The sequence below is a fragment of the Arvicola amphibius genome, chromosome 9 (assembly GCF_903992535.2).
Source record: "Arvicola amphibius chromosome 9, mArvAmp1.2, whole genome shotgun sequence".
Classification (NCBI taxonomy): domain Eukaryota; kingdom Metazoa; phylum Chordata; class Mammalia; order Rodentia; family Cricetidae; genus Arvicola; species Arvicola amphibius.
Genome location: NC_052055.2, coordinates 48,505,979 through 48,533,773, shown reverse-complemented (window position 1 = coordinate 48,533,773; position 27,795 = coordinate 48,505,979). Strand labels below are relative to the sequence as shown.

At 40.3% G+C, this 27,795-nt stretch overlaps 1 protein-coding gene across 2 annotated transcripts; it reads right to left on the bottom strand.

Moving 5' to 3' along the window:
* Positions 1-3,452: 3,452 nt before the first annotated feature.
* Positions 3,453-13,906, bottom strand: Alg10 (ALG10 alpha-1,2-glucosyltransferase). Of its 2 annotated transcripts, XM_038342933.2 has the most exons (3): positions 13,612-13,905; positions 12,071-12,268; positions 3,453-10,567 (listed from the first exon to the last, which is right to left on the bottom strand). In XM_038342933.2, exons 1-3 carry the CDS (start codon positions 13,780-13,782, stop codon positions 9,512-9,514), a joined length of 1,425 nt encoding a protein of 474 aa, XP_038198861.1. In that variant the 5' UTR covers positions 13,783-13,905; the 3' UTR covers positions 3,453-9,511. The 2 variants fall into 2 exon arrangements, with proteins under 2 accessions (XP_038198861.1, XP_041911631.1); XM_042055697.1 differs by lacking the exon at positions 3,453-10,567 and having other exon boundaries at positions 10,580-12,268; positions 13,612-13,906.
* Positions 13,907-27,795: the final 13,889 nt, after the last annotated feature.

Below are 27,795 nucleotides of genomic sequence, written 5' to 3'. Positions count from 1 at the left end.
ATAGTGACATCCACTTCTCCTTGGAATACTCTTATCTTTGTTATTAAGAAAAAGTCTAGTAAATGGAGGTTGTTGTAAGATCTTAGAGCAGTAAATAATTATGGACATTCTACAGGGAAATCCAGACCCAACCTCCTTTCGTGAATTGACACCTCAGGCAAGGATATGTATTACTTTAATTGAGAAAAAGCTTGCCTCTGCTCATACTCATTATATTGACTATAGTCAGCCGTTGCTATTGATAATTTTTCCCTCTCAGCATAGTCCTACTGGAGTTTTTTGGCAGCGAGGACCCATCCTATGGGTACATGAACGCGTGTCACCTGTAAAAATTGTTATCTCGTACCCATCAGCTGTGCTACGTGTTATTCAGAAAGGGTATAAACTTAGTTTGCAAACCTTTGGAATGTTGCCTGATAAGGTTATTACGCCTTATACCCAGACAGAAATAACTTGATTACAAAATTTTGCTGAAGATTGGACCTTGTTTTTATGCACTAATCCCTGCAAGTTTGATAATCATTATCCTTCTGATAAGTTGGTCACCTTTTTCAAAAATCATCCGGTATGTTTCCCTAAAGTTATTTCTTTGCAGCCTCTGGCAGGGGCTCGGAATGTGTTTACTGATGGATCTTCCACAGGGAGAGCTGTGGTAGCCTCCCCTCCTGATTTTGATATTCAGCCTGTTGATACTAAATCTGCTCAGGTGGCTGAATTGATCGCTGTACAAATGGCATTAGAGAAATATGCTGATATTCCATTTAACCTTTTTACTGATAGTCAGTATATAAGCAAAATTCTTGCACCTTTGGAAACTGCAGCTTATATTGCCTCTGTATCTCCAGTCCAGACGCAGTTATTGGTTATTCAAACTTTGCTTTGGGCCCGGTCTGTTCCCATTTATGTAGGGCATTTACGGGCTCATACTGACCTCCCTGGTCCCTTGAGCGAGGGGAATGCATTGGCTGATCAGCTTACCCGCCAAATTTGTGCGGTTAGTCTAGAATCTTATGAAGCCGCAGAAAAAGCTCATAATCGTTTTCATCTCAATGCTGGGTCGTTAAGATTTCATTTTAAGATATCTCGAGAGCAAGCCACTGACATTGTTAAAAGATGTTCTCTGTGTTCAGAACTTTTAACTGTTCCCCATTTGGGAGTTAATCCTCGTGGGCTTGCTCCTAATCATTTATGGCAAATGGATATTACCCATGTTCCTTCTTTGGGGCGTTTGCAATATGTTCACGTAACCGTGGATACATATTCTCATCTTATTTTTGCCTCAGCTCATACAGGAGAAAAATTACGTGATGTTAAAAGTCACTGTCTCCAGGCCTTTGCCTACATGGGAGTTCCAAAAACTGTAAAAACTGATAATGGGCCAGCCTACACCAGCTCTGGCTTTACTAAATTTTGTTCTGACTTTTTCATTTCCCATAAAACGGGAATATAATCCTCAAGGACAAGCTATAGTGGAACGAGCACATCGTACACTCAAAGCCTATCTGCATAAAACAAAAAAGGGGGAATATGGTTTCACCCCCAGAGCATTTGTCTTTTATTTTATACATTTTAAAATTTTTGACTGTTGATGCTCAATGTCATACCGCTGCTGACCGGCACTGGCGGCCAGATTCTTCCGGGATGCCTCATGTTAAATGGAAGAATCTAGCAGATGGCACCTGGTATGGTCCAGATCCTGTACTGGTGTGGGGAAGAGGGGCTGTTTGTGTTTTCCCACAGGATGCTGACAATCCAATATGGGTACCTGAGCGTCTGGTGCGTGCTGTGGATTTTCCCGTCCAGAAGCCTGAAGACAGGACAGAGCCAAGAGATCAAGTAGATACCGGCTTGTCAACTAAAGAGTTGCTGGGATACTGAGGAGCTAGCTGTGGTGGTCCGAGTGCTAAGGACCTATCTACCCATCCCGTGATAATGCAGCCATTGCTGTGGCTGCCAGAGCAGCTAGAGCTGCTGGATTTTCCATTAGTCAGTCAGTTGCTTCTGCTTGCACAATGGATACCCTCTCAGGGCAGGTTGCAAATGCCTTGGCCATTCAAATTGAGCTAAATTTACAAATGAATATTGCAGTTAATTTTGCTATTGGTTGTGGTTAAAGTCCACTGCTAGGTTACAGTAAAGGCTTATTGCTGTTTTTCGTGGACCCTGGAGTATACAATTTACTAATTGGCTCTTGAGATTATTCTAGTTTAATATACCAGGGTTCCTTTCACCAGTGCTGAGACCTTACTTAAAGGACTCCAATTTGGGCAGATTTATTAAGCAGGCACAGTCTCCTAAGGAATGCTTATATGCACTGGAGCATCATCTTCATGGTTTCATGGTGCCAGAGCCAAAGGCAAACTCAGGTCAATGTTGCCACGTGGCAAGTCCTCTTAGCAATTGCCCCAGAGAATCTTTCAGCACAAATCTGGCTGAACTCGGTGTTGGGTGACTAGTGAGCCAATGACGGGAAAGGTTTTTGGGGGGCTACCCCAACCTAAGACAGGAAATGTGTTTTGACCTGAATGCTTTCCCATGACGGGTAAGGGGTATTGCCTGACGTCCAATGCCACCCAAGACAGGCCTAGTCATAATTTATATAAAAGGGAGACCTGTAGGGCCCGGGTCTGCCCTTGTTCCTGGGGCTCACCTTGAGGACGGTTTCTGGTCAGATGACTAAGCATCCTGTTTGTTCCTATGCTCCCTCTGCCCCGCCTGGTGATTTGTTGTAGGGCATTGTTAACTCTATTGTTGGTATGGTAATTTCCCACCTGCCTAGGTGGGAGTCCTTGTGCAGCAGTTAGATATGGTAATTTCCCACTTGCCTGGGTGGAATTCCTTGGGCAGGAGTGGGGTATATAAGATTTTCCCCAAGGCTAAATAAACGGCATTCGGCTGATCTCCTTTCGAATGACCCAGGTCTCTTTGTGTGTTCTTTCAATCTCCAGGCCCTTGTCCGACTCGCGTAAGGTACAGTGGCGCGCGAACTGTACCGAGGGGGTAACACAGAATCGGGTGTTACACAGTGTGAGGGTAAAGTCCATGCAAAGAATGAAGACACAGCAGTACTCATGTCTTCAGAATAAGCAAAGCCCAAAGTTAGAGTCTTCTCAAGTTAGCAGTGTTGGTAAATACTGACCTTTCTCTGGACCTAGACTAACAAAGAAAACCAAGCTCAGAAACTCAGTGACCATCCAGTATCTTCACTGATCACTGCACCTTGGAGCTATAAGTAGATCAAGGCATCCAGGGTAGGGACGGAAATTTTTACAGATATATAAAATATATTCACTCCTCATTTCAAGACCAGTAATCTAAAGTTAGGTAGGAAAATGGCTTGAAATAGAGAGAATGGAAAGAGCAATTGGCCATCAGTATAGACTAAAAGCATGTTGAGAGGGCACAATATATTCAAAATATTAATTGTCTTATGAATAAATATATAAAGCAAATTATTTAAAGTTTTTATTCTTTTAAATAGATTTATTTAACAGTTTAAATGACAAGAATCAAACACTGCAGTCTTTAATAAAATGTAAAACCTTAAAAACCACATTAAAACATATTTATAGTTATAAAGCAAAGATCAAATTCTTTCAGAAAGATTTAAAAATCACAGATCATTTAAAACAACCATTTTTCCAAAATAGGAGTTTTTTTGAGAAATTAAGTAAGCAGTTACATCTGTATTTGATAACAAAGATCTTTTGCTTCCTTGTAAATTAATAGGGCTGAAAACTTCAGCCTGCATTGTGATTTTGTGTTCACTAACAATCTGAAGCACTGATGGACACATGGAAAATGGAAGATTGTCTGCTCTAGAAGAGCCAGTTAGTGTGTGCCTCACTTATCTGAGCTAGAAAAGTAGTTCGTCTAATTATAGTTCCATGGCATTTTTTCCCCTAAAATGCTACAAAAGTGAAGGTAGGTTTAGTGTCCTTTACTCACTTTCCAAAACAACCATGGGATTATGCTCAGGCTGCCTATTCATAAACCTAAGCTCAACCAGCTACTCTGTAACACTGGACAAATAATCTCTCTCGGCATAGTTTCTGCATGCGTGGGTAGAGTTAATACCAGAGAACTGAGACACAGTGAGTGAGCAAAGCCTAACAGCAGCAGCTGTACAGCAGAGTTTCCAAACCCATCACTACTATTGGAAACAATCCTAAAATCCACGAGGTAAACAATTCCATGGCAGGTTATGTTAGGTTATATCATCTGAGACATAATTATGGAACAAGTGACTTTTGTTTTTACATTAACCTTCACTTCATGTAACTCAGGAAAACATTTTGAGTCACAGTATAATAAGCAGGGCCAGGCAAGCTCTAAGTCGTATGTTTTATCCCCAGCACTACATAAACTAGGCCTGGTGCAGCATGCCTGTAATCCCAGCAGACCAGAGGTAGAGGCAAAGAATCAGGAGTTCAAGGTCATTCTTGGCTACATTGAAATTCCAGGCTAGCCTCGATTATGAGACCCTTCCTAAAAAAACAAACAATAATAAAGGTGGATAATTATAAATCTTTGTGGTTCAAAATACAAAACTATAAAAAGTTTAACCTAGACTAGTAAAAAAAAGTTAAATTACAAGAACACTTCAAAATATAGCACATTGTCATCACCTGGTAAACACTTCATTAAAAACGTATACAGACAGTACTTTCCTATTTAGAACTACAGGGAATACACAAACACACTTTTTTCACTGACAAAGGAATATAAATGTAGGTAAGATAAATACTGTATTACTGGTACACTGAAATATTGTATCACCTTTGGCTACGTTGCACAACTCAAATTTGTTTCACAAATAGGGTAAAAGTTCCACTTTAGTTCAGAAACAAACTCTATCAAAGGCAGAATACTTCAAAAAATACTTGAACTTATCTTACTAAAGAACATAAAGAATACCAGCTTCAGTAACCACAGGCTTAAAAGGGCAGGATGTGAGACACCTGGCAAAGGTACTATGCCTCATCTATTCTCTCTCGTCACTGAGACTTTCCTGATGAAATGTTTTCAGAAAATACAAAACCTATTTGGGGAGTTCGATACCCCTGAAGATACCAAGTAATTAAAAACACAGACATTTTCTTGTGAGCTGAAACCTATTTGTCGATCTCCGATTTACATTTAAAGCAATGTAGAATGTATAATGCTTTTAAATAAAAACTTATTGTTACTGGAGCTTTTTTCCAAGTTAAAAAAATAAACAAATTTTAAAACAATTTGTCTTGTAACGAAACCATTTAGTATTTATCATTTTACTTGTACTCCTCTAAAAAGCTTCTAACATTTTCAGGAACATGTAAGTTATCAGCAACACGACACAAAAGGTCTGACCAGTAGAGTGGAAACTTCACTCCCTATTTTCTCTTAATGAACTTCAGCACTGAGGCAGAATAGCAAAAGCTCACAGCTTAACAGTCAATGACAAAAGGAATGGACTTTGGAGAGTCACCATGGATGCTGGTATTCAGCTTCTCCACCAGTCAAAAAAGAAATGAGCATCTACATCATAGGCATGTGAGTGGGCTCGAGTGAGCAAGCATGGTAGGTAGAGAGACGACAGACAGATCAATCTCAACAGCAAAACCCCATCAATAGATGAAGACAACTACTGGAATTCTTCTCATTCTTACTCATCTTGAACAGTGGTAAACACACGGCTCAAATAAACTCAAATTTCCAAATGCAAACCGGATGTAATACTTAATATAATTTTTTTGAAAAAATTATACCCTAACTACTTTTGGTTTAACAGTGCTGAAGGAACAAACAAATTACCACTGATCAATATCTTATTTTAAAATAATGACTATTATCAGATTACCAAATTATCACAAAATTTACTTTTAGAAATAACTTCCAGGCATCACAGAATTTAGTGCTGGATTCACGGGTATATTAAAAATATCATCATTATCTAATTTATTATGTATGTCTCAACAACATATTGCCATCAAATTCAAATACATAAGAATCAACCAAATACAAGTAATTCATTCCTTCCTAGAGCTAAAATAGCCAAACACCAGATGTTTCTAACCAGCTGAAATTTCATAATTAAAGTATCACAAATCATCACTACTTCTACTATAATTATTAAGATACAGTATTAAAATCATACCCTATTGCAGGTAGCACATACACACTAAATGTGTGTATCTATACTAACTACTACTGGAAATAATACTCAGAAAACAGGCAGAAGAGGGGTCAGGGTAGCTCTCATTATAAAACACAATTTACTTCCTAAGTTGGTAATACAGTTCTTTTCTAGGATACCTGCTTGCTTCTATGCTGAAAACTCCATTCAATATACATTTAACCAACATATAACATATGATGTATTTATGCGCTTTATGGCTGTGTAATGGGTATGGATCCATGTTGAAATGGGTAAGATATACATCAGATACTAACCAGAATTCAGACATAACATTCTCATTTGCAATTAGGAATAAACAACTGTCCTTCAACAACTTGTCTTTTTATTCTGGAACTAAAATCAAGTACAATCTACAATCTTATTTTAATTTTCTCTAGGTAAAATATCATATCCACTTTTTTTAACCATTTAGAGACATTCCAATTGCTTCAAAGAGAATAGTGATCTATATTCTTTTTATCTGAGTAGTTTTGAGGTGAACCTAAATTATATGCTTGCTCTTTAGGAACTCTACATTAAAACTGTGGATCCCTTCTCTTCTCTAGGACAATTAGGGTGAGCACAATGTCACGTCAGTTAAGTTTACACTAGAAATACATTATAGACATTAGTTTATAGTGGGTATTTTATAACAGGATAAACACAGGTAACTATGAGAACAATAATTCCTCTTGCACTATTATATACTAGAACATATTATGTAAAGAACACCATTTAGTGAGGCACAGCCATAAAAGGAGTACCCAGGGAAAGCATAAATGTGAGCAAAATACATTGCATACAAACCCTTATCAATATATCTGGAAATGATAGTCTATGCCTATGGATTTTCACATAACGTAGAGCTGGTTACTTGATTACTCAAGCTAAAGGCTAGGCCTTTCCAATGAGACAGTTTAAAACAACCCTACTGGAAGAGGAGTGCTAAAGACCACAGGGCTCTACAAGTCCTTCAGCAGGAGGTACATTTTCTACAACCACCTTTGAGAAACTTAACTTAATTGTGTGGGGGGCAGTGAGGTATATGCAGGAGTGCAGGTGGCTGCAGAAGCCAGAGGTCTGAGATCTCCTAGAGGTGGAGCTGCCCTGTATAGGGTTAGGAACCACACAGTGTCCCCTGCAAGGGTGGTTTGTGCTTTTAACCACTGAGCCCTTTATAACCACTTATTAATCAATAAATTCAATTGAGTCTAATGAGTAAAAATACTAAATTTTTGGAAGTTTCAAACTTTTTCAGAAATATAATTTATAATATTTGTAAAAGCAAGGCTCTTTCCAAGAGAAATGATCTTCCAGAGATGAACCTGTTATTTTGAATAACCAAAGGTGACACCTGCTGTCATCTAGTGACAAAGACTGAGAGATTCACCAGCAAGTGACCATCTTCTTGTCAACTGCCCAGGAAGATTTAGCCAAGCATCTACCCTATAAAGCATCAACATACATCCACTTTTAAATCATAGTGAAAAATAAATAGCACCTTTTAATTCACGGCCTCCGGTTCTGGAATGTCAAGTCCTACTATCAATACTTATGGAAAGCAGTGTAGACTGCTCCCTTGTCTTCCTGCAGACCTCCAATGTCTAATTCGGAAAGGCCTGTAAAAGCAGTCTCCTTTCATCACGTGGGACAAAGTGTTTCCTCCATCCCCAGTGTTCCTAGATATAAAAGGCAGCAGCAGACAGCAGCTGCTTTACTCAAATGCACGTGTTTGCAATCTCACCTTCCTGGACTTAGTTCTCTATCATAATAGATCCATTGTGAAGGCAGAAACGGAGGACACCTTGGGATCTGCTCACAACTCCACCGCTGTTTTAGTGGAGTCACCTTATAATATCAAACGCGATGGTCTGCGCTGACTGATCACTCAGGACTACACGTGTAACTTTTATTCAAGTAGTTTTTAAACTTATATACAAATTTACACATATTTAAAACTCAAAGAAAACATAACCCATCAATAAAAGCAAAGGTTCTGGTCCCTTTGTGCGTGCATGTGTGTGCACATGTGTAAAACTCAGAAAACTGGGCTAAAAAGTAAGCTCTATTCACAGTTCTGGGTTTACAGTCACAGCACACAACTAACCAAGTGTCTGTGTGTCTGTAATGGAGTTAACAGTTGAATGAAAAAAAACTTCTACTAAATTATTAAACTTGAATTTAATAAAATGAATAAACAGTAAACACAGAGCCAAAAGACAAAAAAAAGCCCAGAGTCATATCCAATACTGTTCCCTAAGTTATAAAATTATAAGATAAAGCTAAACCAGTGACGTCTCAGCTCTGAGTTATTCTGGTTTGACTGGCTAGAGGAACAATTTAAATTATATGAATTCAGACCTCTTTTGTTTGTTTGATTGATTTTGGTCTCTCAGTTAAAGACAAACTTTTACTTTAAAGACCTTAGCAAGGACATCTCCTAAAAAGTTCCTACATCCCCCCAAACAAGACGATGTATACCTGGAACTTGTGAATGGGACCTGACTTGAAAATGTTTTACAGATAATAACCAGGAGTCCCCAGGTAAAGCCAGCCTGAGTCAGAGGACCCCTAAATCCAAAGGCCTTATCTCTACAAGAAGCCCATGGAAGACACAGGCAGACTGGGGGGACCTGTCCAAATATAAGGCACCCCAAACAATTGCTGGAGTGAGCTGAGCGGGGACAATGGACTCCCTTCTCCTGAAGGAGCGAGTTATGGCAGCACTGAGTCCAGGTGCTGCTCCTCTAAGTATGTGAGGGAAAGTTTTAAGCCGCGAGGTTTGCAGTTATTTTTGTACATGAGCCCTAGGTACCTAACAGAAATTATCTGTAACAGATATTCTAATTAACACGGTTTATCTTTGGCCTGTATAAACATCAAATTAGAAATTAGTTCAAATGGCTTCACCACTTCTGCATTTTTAATGAAAAAACTTGATTCCTAGATAAACATCCCAAAGCCTCTAGCTCATGATTTGCTATGTCTGTGTATCCATTCTAATTTAAGATCGGAGCTATATTTACTGCAATATCTGTCCACTTACTCAGAAATACTGCTAGTTCACTGTAAATGGTTTTCAAATTCTTTGATGTCCTGGTTCGAGGGCTGCGGGGCTTCCCCGGCACCCTCCATGTGCACACAGAAAGTGCCCAGACCTGGGAAGCTGGCAGCACCAGTGCTTCTCAAGACAACTGTTAGCTACTCTATGGTCATCAGTCAGGCTTTTAGGCTGGCCTCAAACTTAATGCTTTTCATTCAACTTCCCTGAATTTACCTAAAAGGAATTCCACTTCTACTTACCAGTTATTTGTTGTAGAAAGTCTACTTTTAAAATTCAAAATATTGCTGCCATTACCACATAAACCTTTGTATGTCCTGATTATCTGGCCACTGAAAAGTCTTGTTCAGAAAGATATAAAAAGTTAGAAAATTAACAACTGTGTAACAAGCAAGTTCACAAACAAGTCTATATATGGGTGGCAGAGGTATGTTAAGCCTATATATAATATATGGTAAAATGAAGTAACGGAATTCCAGTAGTTTCTGAGGAACTGTGGAAGTGACTAAGCATACAAAAAACATTAAATTCCAGAAAATTGACTTTGATTTCAAAGAGTCAGCTATGGTCCAACCAGCAAACATGTAGGCTGGAACTAATAAATATTTCACAATTTCATGTCTCTGAAACACCCTTTTCCACACATAAAATGTGTAATGCCTATTGTCCGCCAGCAAATACTTATGGACGTAAGTGAATCTCCAAACAAAGAATACCGAGACTACCAGAATTACAGAGAACTGAACTCTACGTTTCCAAACTAAGCTAAGAAAAGTCTTGACTTTTGTAGGAGAAAGTAGGTGAGGGAAGGAAAAAAAAACAGTAAATGAGAAAAAGTAGAATAACTGAGGAAAATGAAGACAGGCTTCATGACTACTCCGGTCACCAATAACAATCCCACCATTAACTACCACAAAAACAAGAAACGCAACCAGCAGGAGGATGTAGGGCCAGGTCAAAAGGAAAAGCATAGTCAGGTTCTTAAACGACATGGAATACACCAGAAGAAAGTGAAGAACTCTTCTGAGTTCTGAAAATGGTCCTTTCACAGGGGGGAGTTTCTCTTCCTTCTTCTTCTGCAGCTCAGTTTTCCAGGCGTCACTCAACTCCTGTGCAATGATGTGCCCCGCACAGAAGGCGGCCCAGACGATATTGGTCTGACGGAACATGAAGCCACAAAACCCAAGCAAGGCTGAAGTCCTATGATTGCCATAAAGACACATCAAGTAGGCAAAAAGAGTAAAGAACACAGACCCTGGTTCTGTATAATAAAGGAAGTTAAAGAAATAGAGGGTCGGAAATAGTGCCAGGGTTAATGTTGACAAGATTCTCTGGATACTTGAAGAAGCCTTGAAGGAAAAAGAAAAAATTATTTTTATGGTAAAATAAATACACCATTTCTGCTGAATTAATGAAGAGATTTATTTAAAAACTCACTGCAGTTTAATTCAAATGAAGCAAATTTCTGACTTTGCAACACCATGTATAATACCTCTGGCAATTTTCAGTTACATTAGTCAGCTTGGAAACCATTAAAATACTAATGGTGTAAACCTCTTAAGAGATTAAAATTTTTTGAATCACTGAACAAATTCTTTAGGGGTCGCTGAATAGGAGACCCTGGACTAAGGTACACGGGGAACACAGGGATGAACAGAACGCAGTAAAGATGGCACAGCTACGTCACCTTGCAACCTTGGACTGGGGTCTTAGCCCATCTCACCCAATTCTTTAAGGGTAGCCCTTCAAGCCTCTACACTAAAGAAAACTGAAATGTGCAGACAGTATTCCTCATCCTGCCCAGTGAGCTTACTTTCTGTACAATGAAATGACAAGAAATTCTTCCTAAAGAAAGAAATTCAGGCCTACTCTAAACTCAATGTCTTCTTTTAGCTTCTTTGATAGTTTCAGAAATAACTCTTCTGAATCTCTCTGACCTGTATCCTTCACTTAACTTTGTCACACACAGTCCGTGCCAACCCTTCGACTAAAGCCCTCCTCAGGTCAGGTGTGGTGACATACACCTTTAAACTCAGAACTTGGAAAGCAGAGGCCGGTGGATCTCTATGAGTTCTAGGACAGCCAGACCTGCACAGAATTTGAGGTCAGCCAGGGTGCACAGTGAGACCCTGTCTCAATAAATACATAGATAAAGCTCCACAACAGCCTGTAAACTTGGCACAAATATGATACATCCTGTTGCATCTGAAAATCTGTGTACTGGAAACAGTTTTATACAAAATATTAAATAGTAGAAACTGCAATTTACAAACATATAATTAAAACTAGTAAGGGAAAAACTGTAAAAATCAAAGGATTCTGTCACAGGTAATGACAATCATGCATTGCTGCCATAGTTAACATTTCTTAAAACTCTGAACTAGGTACTAGCCTAAGCAACCTCCCTTTATTAAGCAAGCTCCTTTACTCTGAGGCAAAATGTATTATTACTGTTGATATTTAAAATACTTCAAATAGATAAAAATATAAAATCATAAAGGAATAATTTGCTCATGTTCATATAAGTAGTAGCCAGGACTAAATTTAAACCCAGGCAACCTACCTCCTAGACTTGCGTATAAAGTCATATCCAGCTCCCTCAGCTAAGATTCATTAGACTATCTAATTTCCTAGAGAAAGCATGGAGTTATTAAACTGGTTTGGTTTACTAACAAACACCTTCTTTACATTTTCAAATAAAGCTATTCCCGTACTGAAATCTAAACACCTTCTACATATAAGTAGAGAGCATCCATTTAGTTTTGGAAAACCTACGTTGGACATTTTCCTCCATCTTATAGAACTGTAACTTGACTGCACAGAAACTTGCAATAACTCTCTTCTGTACTTACCTTGTTTCTGGGTTGTACCTTTCTGAAAAGCAAATACAGTAAATAGAAGTTGCCAACACTGAAGAGAAGATTAACAAATCTGAGCATTCCAATGGAGCAGACAACATGTTCAGACCATCCAAGGATCCAGCTGGCGGGTTTGACCACTCCAACTGACACCAGGTACAGGCCGGGCAACGTAGTAATCATAGGATCCCACTTAAAAAGAAAAGACCATCAGGGAAGCTGAAGTAACAATGACATCACCGATACAAGTATTGTCAAAAATCAGTTTTCATTTGTTCCAATACTGAATAATTTGTTGAGGACATTCTGTGGCATAATAAATAAATCCTGGCAGATGAGATGTCTTTAAGTTCCAGTTTTAAGACTGAATGTGTGTGCTCACACATCTGAGAATAAGGATGTGCAACACAGACAAGCAGGTGCCTGTAGAAGACAGAGAGGGCACTGGGTGCCCTGGGACTGGAGTTACAGATGGTTTGTGAGCAGCTCAATGTGGGTGAAGGGAAGTCTGGCCTTCAGCCCGAACAGCAAGAGCTATCAACTACTGAGCCACCGCTCCAGTCCATTTTAAGAAACCATTTTGCTCCCTGTCTCAAACCCATTTGCAATTATTAAGGTATCATCAAGCAACAGACAGTAAGTTATAATTTGTTTCTACTTTCCGAGGCTTCCTCTTTAGGAAACATGTATTCTATGACTAAATTGCACAGGCCCCAATTTACAAGCCAGGCCAACAACAGTTGGACTCTGGAGGATTTTAAGACACTGAAGTATTTAGAGAGACTGCATTACAAGATTTCTAAACGCAAAACCTGTCAGTTTGGGACTTGTGCTTAGCCCTGTTTGACATCTTGCAATACATTCTGTATTAGAGACTGTGGTTACTATTACTTTGCAGCTTCGTGGTCCTTAAAATGGCAAAGGTTATGAGCAACAGCACCAAGGAATCAGGATTTTCTTCAACGGACTTTATATTTTGAAGCAGTAACCCATACTGTGTTCATGAGAGACTATATGGCATTTATCTCTGTATTATGCATATTCATGTAATCGAACACACACACATACACACACATATACATATATATATATATTTTTAAATGATGCAATCTGACTAGTTGCCAATTTATCTAGACAAGAGCAAGTTTCTAAAAACATCCACGTTAGAATGAAACTATCACTCTTTGGTTGCCTAAGAGTCTCCATTCGGCGTCCAAAACACTGAGTGGAATACCTTAGAAGTAAGTTTTGGGTGTTGTTTTGTTTTGTTCTGTCTTCTGCATTTACAGGGGACCCCTGCATGCCTCTAGTCCTAGGACTTAGGAAGGAAAACTGGTCAGCTGCCAAGAGGAGCTGTAATTTGGAGTCCGCATTTCTCGCATCACCTAACAAATACGCCGTAGATCTTCAGGCTAGGTACAGTCAGCCTTTACCCACTTCCTTTCACGTTTTGAGTCTGGGAGGGCAGACAGGGAAAAGGAAACACACAGAGGTTGGGAGGAGCCCGTCCCGGGGCAGGGCCAGCAGGGACCAACCTGCGACAGGGAGAAGCGGCCCTCGCAGTAGCGCTGCGCCTGCGGCAGGTGGAAGATCTCGTCCATGTAGGGCTCGCGCAGGGCACGGCTGAAGGCGGAGAAGAGCAGGCAGGACACCAGGAAGGTGCAGCTCAGGGCGGCCGAGAAGTAGTAGCCCTCCAGCTGCGCCATGGCGTGCAGCCGCGTCCCGGGCCCAGCCCCGGGCAGACGCCCGCTCAAAATCCAGCGCGTAAGGACCGCTGCGGCCGGGCGAGCTACGGCAGGGCCAGCACGCAAGGGATGCTGGGAGAGCGTTGGCCGGAAGCACAAGGAGGTCACCGTTTCCGGAGTGAAGCGCTTACGCAACGCCGCGGACGGCCGTCCTGTCAATCACTCTGCTCAGAGTGCTCCGAGTGGCCAGAGCCCAAGGGAGGGGCGGGGCTCGGCTCGGGCGCGGGAACCGCGGCCGGCAGGCTCCAGAGAGAAAGGCTTCTTGCGCCCTCTGTTGCTCTGCAGAAGCTTTCTTACCTCCAAGCTCCCAAACTGCATTTCCTTTCCAGTTACTGCTGTTCTCCATTGCTATTGAGATGAATTGCTAGAACCTTCATTATAATCCGTGTCATCCTGCCGTCCCCAGCGGGTAGTGAAGATTGACGCTTTCTGATTGACCCAGGCAAACAGCCCTTCGCTCTTAGTGCACAGGGCAGTGTTTTCCACGTGCCACGCCTGGAGAGACTGAGTTAACATTCAGAGTTGGTGCGTTTTAGGTGAGGAACACTTCTCTTGTGCTTATCATTTTAGTTACCGTTGCGGTGGGTGCTGACTCAGACCTGTAGTAGAGGCACTTGAGAGGTTGAGGCAGGAGGATTGTACCTAGTTCCAGACCAACCTGGGATATAGTGTAAGATCCGTCCTTGAAAATCAAGTCATTAATATCTATCTCTGTTCTAGTGAGTTCTAAAATGTGGCCTTAAGTACCGTAACGTGTGGTACTATGGAATATATTTAAGTGTGTGATCTCAAAATGGTTCTCGCATGTAAAAAGTTGTAGGCTAGGTAGTCTTCACATAATACTTTTATTCTGAAATTGGAGTTGACACTGAAGATTGAGAAGATATTTGAAGAAAACTGAAGATAAAGAACGCTTTGAGTGTGGTTGGTGACGATTTGCAGGAAAACATTTCTGCTAATCTCAGGTTGCTTTTGGACTCGTCAATTCGGTTCTTTCCTTGAGTCGTAGCTAATTCTGCCAATGTATGGAAAGCTTTTCAAAACTGGACGCACTGTTCCCCCTCTCCTATTAGAAATAACTGGAATTAAATTTCATGATGACGTGTTGTTTATCTCCCCTCCACCCTTTATCACCTATTTAATTACTGAGGTAAACTTAACAATCTGAGACCATTTCAGACAATTATGATAATACACACCTTAGACACATTTGGCCTTTGCTAGATATCATGGACAATGTTTGAAGGGAGTAGCACAAATTTACCTCTTTATGCTCACGTTCTCATAATTGCTACCAAGAACTTACTTAGACATCCAACTCCTACATATGGGTTCCCCACTCTTCTTGCTGAACTGGAATGTTGCAAGCAAGCGCAAGGTTGCAGAACTGCTAGGTAACTTTTTTTAACTTTTTAACTGCTAGGTAATTTATTTAAGTTTGTTTTATGGAAACAAGATGAAGATAGGTAACAACATATCTAAAATATGTAGAAAATGGCTGTCTAGAAGAGGGGAAGGAATTGGAATAAGAGCTATAACTATAGTCTTATGGTTTATAACTATAATTTCTACTGAACTGAATGCTTTTTCATCATTTGCAATTTAAATTTATATCCCACCTCTATTTCCATCAGTCAAGTAGACAAACATATATTGCATCAGATGAAAAAACTTCTCATCTAGAGGTGGCAGTTAGTGGTTGGTGGGGAAAGAGACAGTTTTTATCCATGCTATAACCATTGGTAATTTGCTCCCTACCCCATCATGCTCCTGTGGGATCCCAAATTAAGCTCAGTGGCTCAAAGAGTTCACTTTGCAGACAGATTATGTCAAAATGTGCTGGAGAGCATTGTAAACAGAAAAGGAGAAGATAAGCACTCTCTCAAAACACAGGGCCATTATTTCCAGATGGGAGGAACTCTGGAGGTTCACATTTTCAAGAGCTACAAACTGAAGGCCTTCCTAATATCACTTCAACAATGTTGAATTATGACACTCTGAGGAACTGGGAGTTAGATTCTCAGATAGACAAATGTAGGGAGAAGGCCATTATTATGTAACAAAGATGGTGAACTTCCAAGATAGCATGTGACTTCTTCCTCAGCCTCCTGACCTGAGACTAAATAAATAAATAATAAGTCTGGAAGGGTGGGCAGTGTGGCACACACCTTTAATCTCAGCACTCAGGAGGCAGAGGCTTGCTGACTTCTGTTAGTTCAAGGCCAGCCTGGCCTACAAAAGCTAGTTCCAGGACAGGCTCCAAAGCTACAGAGAAACCCTGTCTTGGAAAACCAAAAAAGAAACAACAACAACAAAAGCCTGTCACCCCATGCCTGCCTGTGGACCAGTCTGACAAGTTCAAGATCCTAGAGAAGTTCAAGGTCAGACGATGACCTGTTTACCCCAGACTTATAGAACTATCAGCTTCCCCTTGTTCCAATCCTAAATTTCCTAAATTAGGGAAGGAAGACTCTTCCAAGACATTTAAAACCCCAGCTTGCAAGGGAAGACCTGGCTTTGTTTTTGCATCTAAAGAAAACTTCCCACCCCAAATCAGGGCCATAAGATAGACCCAATTCTTCAAGAAACCTTGAATACTGGAAAGTAGCCAACCATTACCACAGAACCCTAGTCCAGAGGCCACAAAACCAGGCAATCTAATTTAACCACTACCCAGAAGTTTATTTCAATAAAGAGCAGTTTCTGGACCTTGTGAAGCCAACCACCCACTTTGTCTCTGCCCCCATACGAAAACTTATTCTTAGGCCTTGCATGGTGCTCTATCCTGTAACTTCCAATATTGAGCAGGCGCCGCCCTCAAAGACCAATAGTTAGCTCTCACCATTTTAGGATCAAAATGAGTCCATTCATTTTCTTATGTTGACTTATTTCTTATTCCTTACACCACCCTGCCTCTGCTTTGCAGAGGGTCTTTCTCTTTGTGCATCATGTGCGTGTATGTGTGTGTGTGTGTTTCCTCATCCCTAATAACCCTTTCTTTATGTGCATAATCTCTTTACTACTTTCTGTTGTCTAAGATTTTCCTGCCTTTTCAGTCTTTAACTGGCAGAGAAAATGACCCCTAGATGCTAAGTAACCATATTTGTTTGTTTGTTTTTTGAGACATGGTTTCTCTATGTAGTCCTGACTGTCCTGAAAGTCACTCTGTAGACCAGGTTAGCCTCAGAAAAGATCTGCTCATCTTTGTCTCCTGGAGTTAAAGGCATGTGTCACCACGTCCAGCTGATAAGTAACATGTTTTGATAAACTCTAAACATTTTCCTAAATTCTGCCCCTAAATCAAGACATCCCATTAAAATAGTAACTACTGAGGTTTTAATGTAGAGCACTGTATCTCCTTAGACCTATTTCTAGAAACTGGGTTGTTTTTAATAGATGTTTATTTTTTTTAAAAAAGATTCATTAGTAAGGTGGTGAAATCCATTATTATTGAGTATCAAACTATTTGAGGCTTGTTACTTAAATTACAACATGTGGTATTGTGGGAAAATAATTTTTGCTGAGCTCTAAAGATACTGTTAGCAAAGGAGTAAGCCTTTGGTTAAAACAGTTGATATCTTTGCATTTACCACTGCCTATGAATTTATGCATTTTATTTAAGATAGCCTTTGTTTATAAAGTGTGCTTGAGAGCAAAACACTCTTTCTGAATAAGGCTTCCCAAATATTATACTTATAGGTTAAAAAATGTATATGAGTGTCCCCTTACACTGAAGTATTGTCAAGTACTTCAGGGTAGACACTCTGCCTTACTATCCCTTTTCACATGCTGCTGAATCAGACTTTGGCTACTTACAGTAGCAGTGCTGTTTTTCTCAGTGAAGTGACATTTGGTTCTATACAGCAAGGACTACAAACCTGAGCCAATATCCTACACAGTAGCCTCCAAACTGCAGTTTTAGACTTGCAATCAATATTTAGTTGATGTCTTATCACTGGGAAATGAGCAAACAGAAAGTTTCAAATGAAAGGAAACATGCAAAAAGTTTCAGTTCAAAATGTGGTGGGGCTCCCAGAAGACCACTCAGACACAGTCGGCTGCTAACTATGCCTACGTAATCAGAATCTACATGCAGCCCCGAGCCTTTCTCAGGACCTATACTGAAGCAAGAAAGCCACATCCTGGATAGAAAGTTGTAGTGGTTTGAAAGACAATGCCCCCCCATAGGTTAATAAGGAGTGGCACTATTAAGAGGTATGTCCTTGTCGAAGTAGGTGTGTCCTTTTTGGAGGAAGTGTGTCGCTGGGGTCAGGGTTTGAGGTCTCAGATACTCAAGCCAGGCCCAGTGTGTCATTTTCTTCCTGCTGCCTGGCCATCCGTAGGTAGAACTCTCAGCTCCTTCTCCAGCACCATGTCTGCCTGTGTGCTGCCATGCTCCCATCATGACAATACTGGACTAAACCTCTGAATTGTAAGCCATCCTTAATTAAATGTTTCTCTTCGTAAGAGTTGCCGTGGTTGTGGTGTCTCATTACAGAAGTCCTCAAGGTTCCCTCCCTTCTCACAGCTGCAAGCTAAGAAGGTAGTCACAAAAGCCAAAATGTGCAATTAGCAAAAAACAGCGAGGTCGGGCTGACCATTGCAGAGAGCCAGTATCCTGGAGTTGTTTTTGTTCGCAGAATTGTTTTTCTTAGGTTCTCCCTTCCAGGTACTGGCACTCAGGAAAACAAAGTTCATCCAAGGTAACAAAACAGAGTCACCATAGGCAACTTACAGCTCTTGTGACAAAAAAAGTACTAGCAAGTATTTAACTGAAAATATTGAGGACATGGTGGGGGACAAATCTGCCTGCTTTCCTGGAACTGTTCCAGTTCTGGCCTTGAACATCTCAAATACGCATCGGTGGCCAGTCATCAAGAAATTGTATGTTGTACACCATATAATCCAACTTATGATTCTTAAAATGTGACCCCCACACCAGCAATGCTAGCAGCACCCAAAAACCTGTAACAAATCTGAAGTTAGTGCCTTGAACTCATGTAAGCAGAAGCTCAGAAATTAAACCAAATAATGGTTAGCCATTCGCTTAGTAATCAATTACAGGACCGGGGAGATGGTTTGGTAGGTAAAATGCTTCCTGTGTAAGTATGAACACTTGAGTTCAGACACCAACAGCTGAAAAAACAACAATAATAACAAACCACCATCAGACATGGTGGTGTATGCCTTAATCCCAGCAGGAAGATCTTGAGATTCCGCTAGCCATCTCCCTCAGCCAAATTGGTAAACTCAGATCAGTGGTTCTCAACCTGGGGATTGACTGACACTTTCACAGAGGTCTCCCAAGATCATCAGAAAACACAGATATTTACATGACAATTCATCACAGTAGCCAAATTACAGTTATGAAGTAGCAACGAGAATAAATTTTATGGTTGGGGGTTCACCACAACATGAAGAATTCCATTAAACGATCTCAGCGTTTGGAAGGTTAAAAACTACTGCTCTAGATCATTTTGAGGCCCTGTCTCAAAAAATTAAGGTAGAAAGCTGTGTGATGTCATCACTGTCTGGCCTCCACAAGCAGGTAACACAGATGTGCGCACGCATCTGTGTACAAAGGACACATGCACATGAATTCAACGCTCCACACACAGGTCAGTTATGACCGTCTTATGTATCTGCACCCTATGCATGTGAATTTCCATAGCAGTTCTTGTTCTTCTGATGGCCATGCACCCTTGTTTCCTCTGACAGTCTTGTTTGTGTTTGTTCCTGGCCCTTCCTGTGGAGGAATGAGGCTTTCCTGGTTCTTTATCTTCGGGTTTTCCTCTACCACAAAGCAAAGTGCAAGAAAGGTGAACTTCAAGTACAGTTTAGTATTTTTGACCATACATGTTCATATTTTGATAATTTTTTATCTTGGAAGATTTCTATATGGAGAGAAAGTGCTTTTTCATGCTATTGCTGCCTATAGATGAGAAAAATTTTCAAAACAGAAACATCATGAAGCTTTGGGACTTTTTTGCATTTAATTCGTATAAAACTTAATGGATCGTGAGTCGGTGATTAAATGAGACTGACAACCACAGTGGTGAAGTTCCAGAATAATTCAAACACTAATGTGAGAAATGAGACTTGACAATGACCCAATTTTATTTATAAACAACTAATATTTTAACTGACACTAGGATGTCATCTAACTTGGAAATCTCAGAGTTGGAACGGAGTTTCGCCATCCAGATTTAAAACGGAAAAGCTAGGTTTCAGCCAAAATGATGTATGAGTGGAGGTGGGGTAGGTGGATTAGTCCCTTTGGTTTTAGAAGCAAAGGAAATATTGGGGTATCTTTAAGTCTAGCGATTTGGTACCCAGTGTGGGTTGATAGATTGGAACACATTTAAAATATTATTCTTTAGCTATGTTTATGCTTTGGATTTAGTATAAGCATATATAACATGAGATTCATTAATAAAATTTAAGTTCAGATACCTAGTGCAGATTTCTTTTCAGGGCAGAGCCCACACTAGAGGAATTCCCTCATTTGTGGTTCCTGACTTTCCCTTCTTGTTTGCTTTATGTTCTTTCTCTGAATAAGGTGACAGACTACATTAAATATTTTAGAGTTATTTAACATATTAAAATGAAATATTCTTCTGTTTATTATTGTCTCAAAATGGTAGCTTCTATAATTATCAAGTTTCAATCAGTTAATTCTAAGTGTGAGAAAGGTCTGTGCTGTTAAATGGTTGTGATAAAACCTGCTTCCACTAGAGGGTGCTGACAGCTTCAGCAGAATCAGGACCCATTTATTGCCTTTGCGGTTATGTATTAGTCCTTCATGACAGGCAATCAGACATTTGCCTAATAAGCCTGCCAAACGGGGGGGGGGCTCTATTTATTAGCTTTTGAAGTTCATAGTTTTCATTAGCAATAATTCTTCACTATTGTTTTTTGATATATATATCAAATATATATATCAAATATATATATTTCTCCAACAGTCTTATGAGCAGACCAGAATTTTGGAAGCAGGAGAGAGATTGGAGAGTCTGACAGAGAAGCACGCAAGCACGGGTGTGATTGTTGACTGCCCCTAGGAATGGCTCAAGATCACTGGATATGTTTTTGGACCCATCAGTCACAAGAACTCAAGTTCTTATCTCTGGGGAAGGTTTCTATCCCAGGACTCAGGCAGAGATCTGACAGAAAGGAGAGAAGGAAAAACACTCTGCCCTTTCTCGTTGGAGCGTCAAGAAGGCTTTAGGCCAGGATTCTCCCATGAATCCAAAGCAGGGGGTCTGTGCTTCTGCTGGAAGCAGGAAATACTGCAGGATCTAGAGCTGCCTCCAACCATCCTAGCAGCAGAGATGAACAGTGGAAAAGACATCCTCAGAGTGCGAGACTGATTCTCACCAAAGGGGACCATGATGCACATTCAGGTCGTCTCTTACTGTGAGTGCTGCTCCCAGTGCTCAGTGCTGCCAAAGGATGAAGCCGGGCAGGGGGGACCCCTCCAGACATGGAAGGACAGCTGACAAGGGCCACCTATGGTACAGGAAAGGCAAATCTGTACAAACATTTAAAACAGATATCCATTTTTTTTTGTTTTGTATTGTTGACTATTGAGGGTCCAGGTTCAAGAAGTCAGCCCCAAGGTATGCAAAGAAAATCTATGAACGCGGGTTGGGGGAGGCTAGACTTTTCTCTCTGGGGTGCATAGAAGGAAACACGCTTTCTGCTGGTAACCTAAGAAAAAAGGAACGCACTCACACTTTATCAATATTATATAATTTAAGCAGATCATCCTCTAGATCACCTACAGCTTTATGTGTGCCCAGTAGATGGAATATACACGTGAGATAAACACACAAGCAGCAGGGATACACCCAGAGCTGTTATTAGGGAAGAAATGAAGTTCTCAGGGGAGAAATGAAGTGACTCATGAGAGAAATTACAGACAGGAGCACAGTTTCCACAGCCAATGACCCCACGGCTTTGCAGGGTGGGGTTCCCAAATAGGGAATCATGCCTCTGACGGGTCGACCTGCTGAACACTAATTGTCACCTGCTGTATACTCCCATGGCAGCTCTCTGCAGTTTTGGTTTTTGGTTTTTGAGACAGGGTTTCTCTGTGTAGCTTTGGCTGTCCAGGAACTTGCTCTGTAGACCAGGCTGGCCTCGAACTCACAGAGATCCGCCTGCCTCTGCCTCCCCAGTGCTGGGATTAAAATTTGCACCACCACTGTCCAGAGAACCATTTTTAAAAGCCCAATTATGCACTTTGATTATGTATCCAAAGCGCACGCACACTTAGGTTAAGATATATTCCAATATTATAGTGGCTCTTTCAAAAGTGTGTGCATTTTCTAGGTCAGATATTGGCAAGGGGGTTGGGAGATGATTGCAGTAATTTATACTTCTTCAAACAGTGTGTGTTTCAAGGAGTTTCCTAGTCAAGACCTAATGCTATTTATTTTCTTATTTTACATACTCTAGTGCATAGGTAATGGCATGGCATTTAGTTTTAATTTGTTTTCTTTGATGACGGTTGAAATGTTGTTTATGGCTCATGGCTCATTTGAATATGCTCTCTTTTAAGAGGTCTCTTTCAGTTCTATTGTCCTTTTTTACAGGGGACAAATTTTGATGCCAGTTGTAAGGGTTCTGAAAACCCATGCCAATGTTTGGCTACTGATTGGCCAGGGTCACTGTTGTGTGAAGAGCCAGTCTCCTAACAAAAGCTGGAGTTGCTAGCTTCTGGGCTGGAAAGCACTTACATCATCGGAACTAAGCTCTGACAGCAGCGGGGGTTATTCTGAAGTCTGCCTGCCTGCTTCTTTTATACTCCCACAGTCCTGTTTTGTATGTATGCATTTGAAAACATTGCCCAAGAAGTTTACCAAAAAGAACTTCACTAAATATTGAAAATGAATAATTCCCACATCATTGTTCAAGAATGAAAGCGAGACATCTTGAATTGCAATCATAGTTATTACAGGTTCTATGTTGTCATCTAAAATGCTCTAAATGGTCCCAGATTGGCAGGAGATTTCAAAATAATAATTTTCTTTAAATGCAATAGAATTTTAGCCAGTTGCCAGCTTCTGACTTTTAAAAGTCCGGCTTCTGTCTGTCTCTTACCTTGTTCTCATCATCTCCACGACATGAGCTCTTTTGCTGCTGCATCTTTGGAATATTTTCTCTCTCACGGTTTGTGTTTGCATGTGCTTTTTTAAAGTATTCAGAAAGACTCCATAAGTCAGAACCTTGTATTTCAATGGTTAACATAAATCTTTAAAATTGAAATACTGTCTGGTGAGGGAATGTCAGAAGAACACTTTGTGTATCTGAAGCCACATCATAGACTTCTATCCACCCCCACCCATATGCATCTGAGATTGTGTAGTACTGACAAAATCAATATATACTAATGTGTAGAGTCAGAAGGACAGGCTTAGAGAGTTTATGATGGTTATAGCTGAGAAGAAATAATCAAAGATTGGTAAATATAGTGTCACTTATTTAGAAAAAATGCAGTGTATAATAATACTTGGTTTACTTTTGGAATTCAATTGCAAGTGTGTTGTTCTGTACCTGGGGATTTAGTTCAGTTGCAGAATCTTGTATGTACAAAGTCCTTGATTGAATTGCCTGGAAGAAAAACGTGTGTTGTGAACTGGTACCAGTCTAGAACACTGTAGTATCAATTTGTGACCGCATGGAGACGAAGACCAAGACTGTGTTGGTTCGCTTCTCTGTTGATGTGGTGAATACCATAGCCCAAAGGAATTTGAAGAGAAAGGGGTAGGTTTGGCTTGTGCATCCCAATTCCAATCAATCACTGAGAAAAGCACAGTGGGAGCTTTGGCAGGACCTGTGGGAGGAAACATGGAGGAGTGTCTGCTAGCTTGCTCCCTCGGCTTGCTTACTTTCCTCTCTTATAGAACCAAGGACCGCATGTCCTGGATTGGACTAGCCTGACTCACATCAATCGTTCAACAAGAAAATGCCTCACAAATTTTCTTAGCTCAAAGCGATGGAGACAGTTCTTCAATTGAGAATCTTCCTCAAAGTATCCACCTTGAGTCAAGTTGATAAAACCAAACCAAACAACTACAAAACACCTAACTGTCAAAGGAATAAGGACTTTGATCCCTCTATATAGCAGAGTGTCAGAGTAATTTTATGTCCCTGGGATCTAAGGTCTAAGAAGTGCTTCCATATTTCATGTACATCCTATTCTTTTTTTATTTCTCATTTGCATTGATTTACTTAACTCTTTTGATAGGATTGTCAATATATAATCATTAGAAATTGAAGTAACATTTTCTTTTATGTACATTGAGGAAAAATTTAAAAGTCTTATAATAAACAAAACTTTAGCTAAAAATAAAATGTAAGAAGTTTGACTTCATCCTATACCCAGAGGACACTAAGCATGTTTAATCTGGTGGTTTAGGAAACACATGACCACGCTACATCCTCTCTATATATTTCACTTTCCCTTTCTTATGTGTTGAAAATCCAGTGTCTTGTGATTGCCTAAAATGTTACCTATGAGGTAGGGAATGGCACAATGGGTGAAGTGCATCCTATGTATGAGAATCCACATATGAATCCTTAATGCCAACATATAGCCACATGCAGCAGTGTATGTCTCAGAGGGAAGAGTTAGGAGAGACCCTGGGGCTGGATTGCCTACCATTCAGGTGAAACACAGTCTCTAGATTCACTAAGAGACTATGTCTCAAACAAGGTTGGAAGTGACAGAGGAAGAATTCTGATGTCAACATCCCCCAACACCCCCACCCCACAACATACATATAGGTAACTACACCTATAAATAAACACACACGTACATCCACCCATCATACATACAAAATAGACCGTTGCTTATGAGCTAGCCTACAATAACTAAACTTTCTCATAAGCACCATTTTTTTTCCTTTTCCCATGAATGCATGCTGAAGTGCCTACTTCTTCCCTTTTACAGGTTCAGTATTAAATTCTTCTCTACAATGAGATAAAATGCCTACTATGTTTCTCAAAAAAAAAAAAAAATCCTGGTAACCACACTAAGGTTGAATAAGCCAAAAACTCTGTTTGTAAGATAAAAAAGAGTAATAGATAGGCAAATATGCCTAAAGCAGATCATGTGTATGTATGGAATGATCACAATAAAACCTCTTATTTTTCACAGTTAATATATACCAATAAAAGTGTTTATCAAAGACAAAGGACACTTGTTTGTATGTTGGCCTTCTTTCTTTCTGCCCTCTTAAAGCTTGGGCATCATCGCTTTGCACACATGCTTACAAAGTGGATATGGTAGTGTTTTAGTTACCGTTATATCACTGGGAAAACTACCTCTTATAGACAACTGGACGAGGGAGGGTCTGTGCTTCCCATTTCAGAGAGTTCAGTCCATTTTCTCTTGGCTCTAAGCACTTGGTAGAACATCGTGTTAGAAAGAGCAGGAGGCAGAAAAACTTCATCACTTTGTTGGTGATAGAAAGCAAAGAAAAGGAACAGGATTCGGAATCCTAAATGACCTGCAAAGGTCCTTCTTGCTAATATCCCGACTCCTAAAGTTCCCAGAATCTCCTCAAATCGAGCCACCTGACAAGGATGAACTGGGGTTTTAATCCATGAGACTGTGAAACACCCTTCACAAGCATAGAAAGATTCTGACAGAAAAATCGGCAAGCTTCGCAATCAGCTTTTATGCTAGGCTTTTGTTTCTGAGAGGAGGAGAGAAAAGAAAACGGTGTTTATGGACCACTAATGCAACCGGTCTATTCATTTCCACACTTCACTTAGTTTAGACAGGGATGACTCTAGAGCAAAGAAACTGCATCCTAGCTCAGTGTGGGAGCTCATGCTGCCTAGATGACATAGTCCAAATAGGTGTAAGCTACAGAAAGCCACACACACACACACACACACACACACACACACGCACACACACACAAACATCAATTCATCAATAACCTGGTTCAGACAACTTACATTTCACAACTCTAAATTTATTTTAATTATATACTTACAGTTATTATTATTGTGTGTTTTCTCAAAAATAAATCTATTTTACAAGTCTGGAATTGATTTAAGTAAAATTTATTTATCTAGGTTACCTGGTCTCTGTCCAGTCCTTCGTGGAGGTAAATGCAACCCTCCCCCACGGTGTCTTCATGCACTAACTAGCCAAATCTGAATACCCCAAACAAGTTAAAATATATGACAAATGGCTTGATAAAAATATTTTGATTCCACTTATCAGACACTTAGCTGTCATTTTTCATAAACATAGCAAGCAACTCTATTGGAAATTTATACTTACCTTAGTGGAGAAAATCCACATCGCTGCCTGTATTGGGATTGACCTCTGTATTTGTTGTGTGTCAAAAGCATTGGCCTAAACAACAGCTCAGAGACTGAGAATTTTGTGGGATGATATTAGTTTTCCACCATGGATGTTCATGACAAATCCGTAATATATTACATTATATCCTTAGTTAAACATTACTACTGCCGTTATAGAGAATCAAGTGCGTGTCAAAGCCTCCGCAGAACCAGCCCAGCTGCCTCACTACCATGAGGATGCCTCTTCAGCCTGGGCTCCAGATGGAAACTTACACAGGATCAAGTCACAGCAGCCAACATATGGGTCACGTTGTTTCCCCTGCAAAGCCTGCTGATGCTGTTGCAATTATCACGTTGCTACAATCGCCATGTGCTCTAGTTTAGATGTGACTTGTTCTCAAACCAGTCCTGCTGAGGCTTCATCTCCAGTGGCCGTTCTGGGAGGTACATGGCATTCAGATGGATTTGTGCATTTCTTGAGGGACTTCGTTCTTGCTCGTGCCAGTTCAGATGAGCCCCTAGGAGAGCTGGTGGCCGTGAACTGGGCCTACCACCTTGTATCTGGCACGCACACTTTTCTCCCTTTACACTTTGTGGTCCTGAGTGCAGCCATGACAAGGCCCTCACCAGAACCTGAATCTGTACACTTGGGCCTTTGTACCTTGAATTTTAAAAAGGTCTTTACTTTATAAAGTCTCCAGGCTCAGGTGTTTTGCTTCAACTGTACAAAATAAACTAGCTTACCTTCTAACCCTGATAGGAATGATATGCTACTAAATGAGTGTGTACATGGATAAATGATGAAAATAAACTGACAGGGATATGAGATATAATATCACCTGAGTTGTATGGACAGGTGGAAAGTCGTTAAGATCACTGGGGCAACTGAGATGGACTGGGTGTTAGGGATGCAGGAATGTGATGACAGGGTGAACTTAACATGGTGCAAAGCCTCTTGCCCAAGAATATGCACATAATTCGGTCTATAAAATAGTCAGTTGATGCGTGAATAATGAGTCTTCTGTTTGACATGTCCCCAGAAAATATTTCATGAATTTCTGTTGATCTTAATATCACTTTAAACAACATTTCATGGAAAATGAAAGTTGCCTCATTAAAATAAGGAAGTAAACTAGAACGGAGGGCTCTCTATTAAAGATTATACAGTGTTTTGATTAGCAAAAGAATGATTTAAAAACTCCATGTTATTAAAGCAAGGTCGCAGCGCTATAAATTGACTTGGCTCATTTAATTTGAAGAATAAATTTTAGCTTTCATTATTTGTGACACTTTAGAGTATGACCAACAAAATTATTGCCTCATTTAATCAAATCTATGCTTTGAGATATTTTGTTATTATTCAATGCAGAAAAATAAGAAGTGACATTTGTGAGAACTGGGACATTTGGGGTGTTAGATGCTTCTTTTCTGTGTCCAGCACCCGAAGTGCTGTGGGGGTGTGAGTACTGTGCTCAGCACCACTGTGCAGGTGTGAGTACTGTGCTCAGCACCACTGTGTGGGTGGGAGTACTGTGGGTCAGCACATCCATCATAGAAGACAACACACATTAACCCTGCTTGTCTATGGGGCCAGAGCTGAACCTAGTGCCTTGTGCGGATGAGGCAAGCTTCCTATACTCGTGGACA

Bases quoted from the DNA above. Each gene is read 5' to 3' on its own strand.
- Alg10 (XM_038342933.2), bottom strand. From the start codon at position 13,782: ATGGCGCAGCTGGAGGGCTACTACTTCTCGGCCGCCCTGAGCTGCACC. The intron at 12,269-13,611 runs GTTGGTCCCTGC...TTTCTTTTTAAG, and splicing joins GCCGCTTCTCCCTGTCGCAG to TGGGATCCTATGATTACTAC. The intron at 10,568-12,070 runs GTAAGTACAGAA...TTTTCCTTCAAG, and splicing joins AGGTACAACCCAGAAACAAG to GCTTCTTCAAGTATCCAGAG.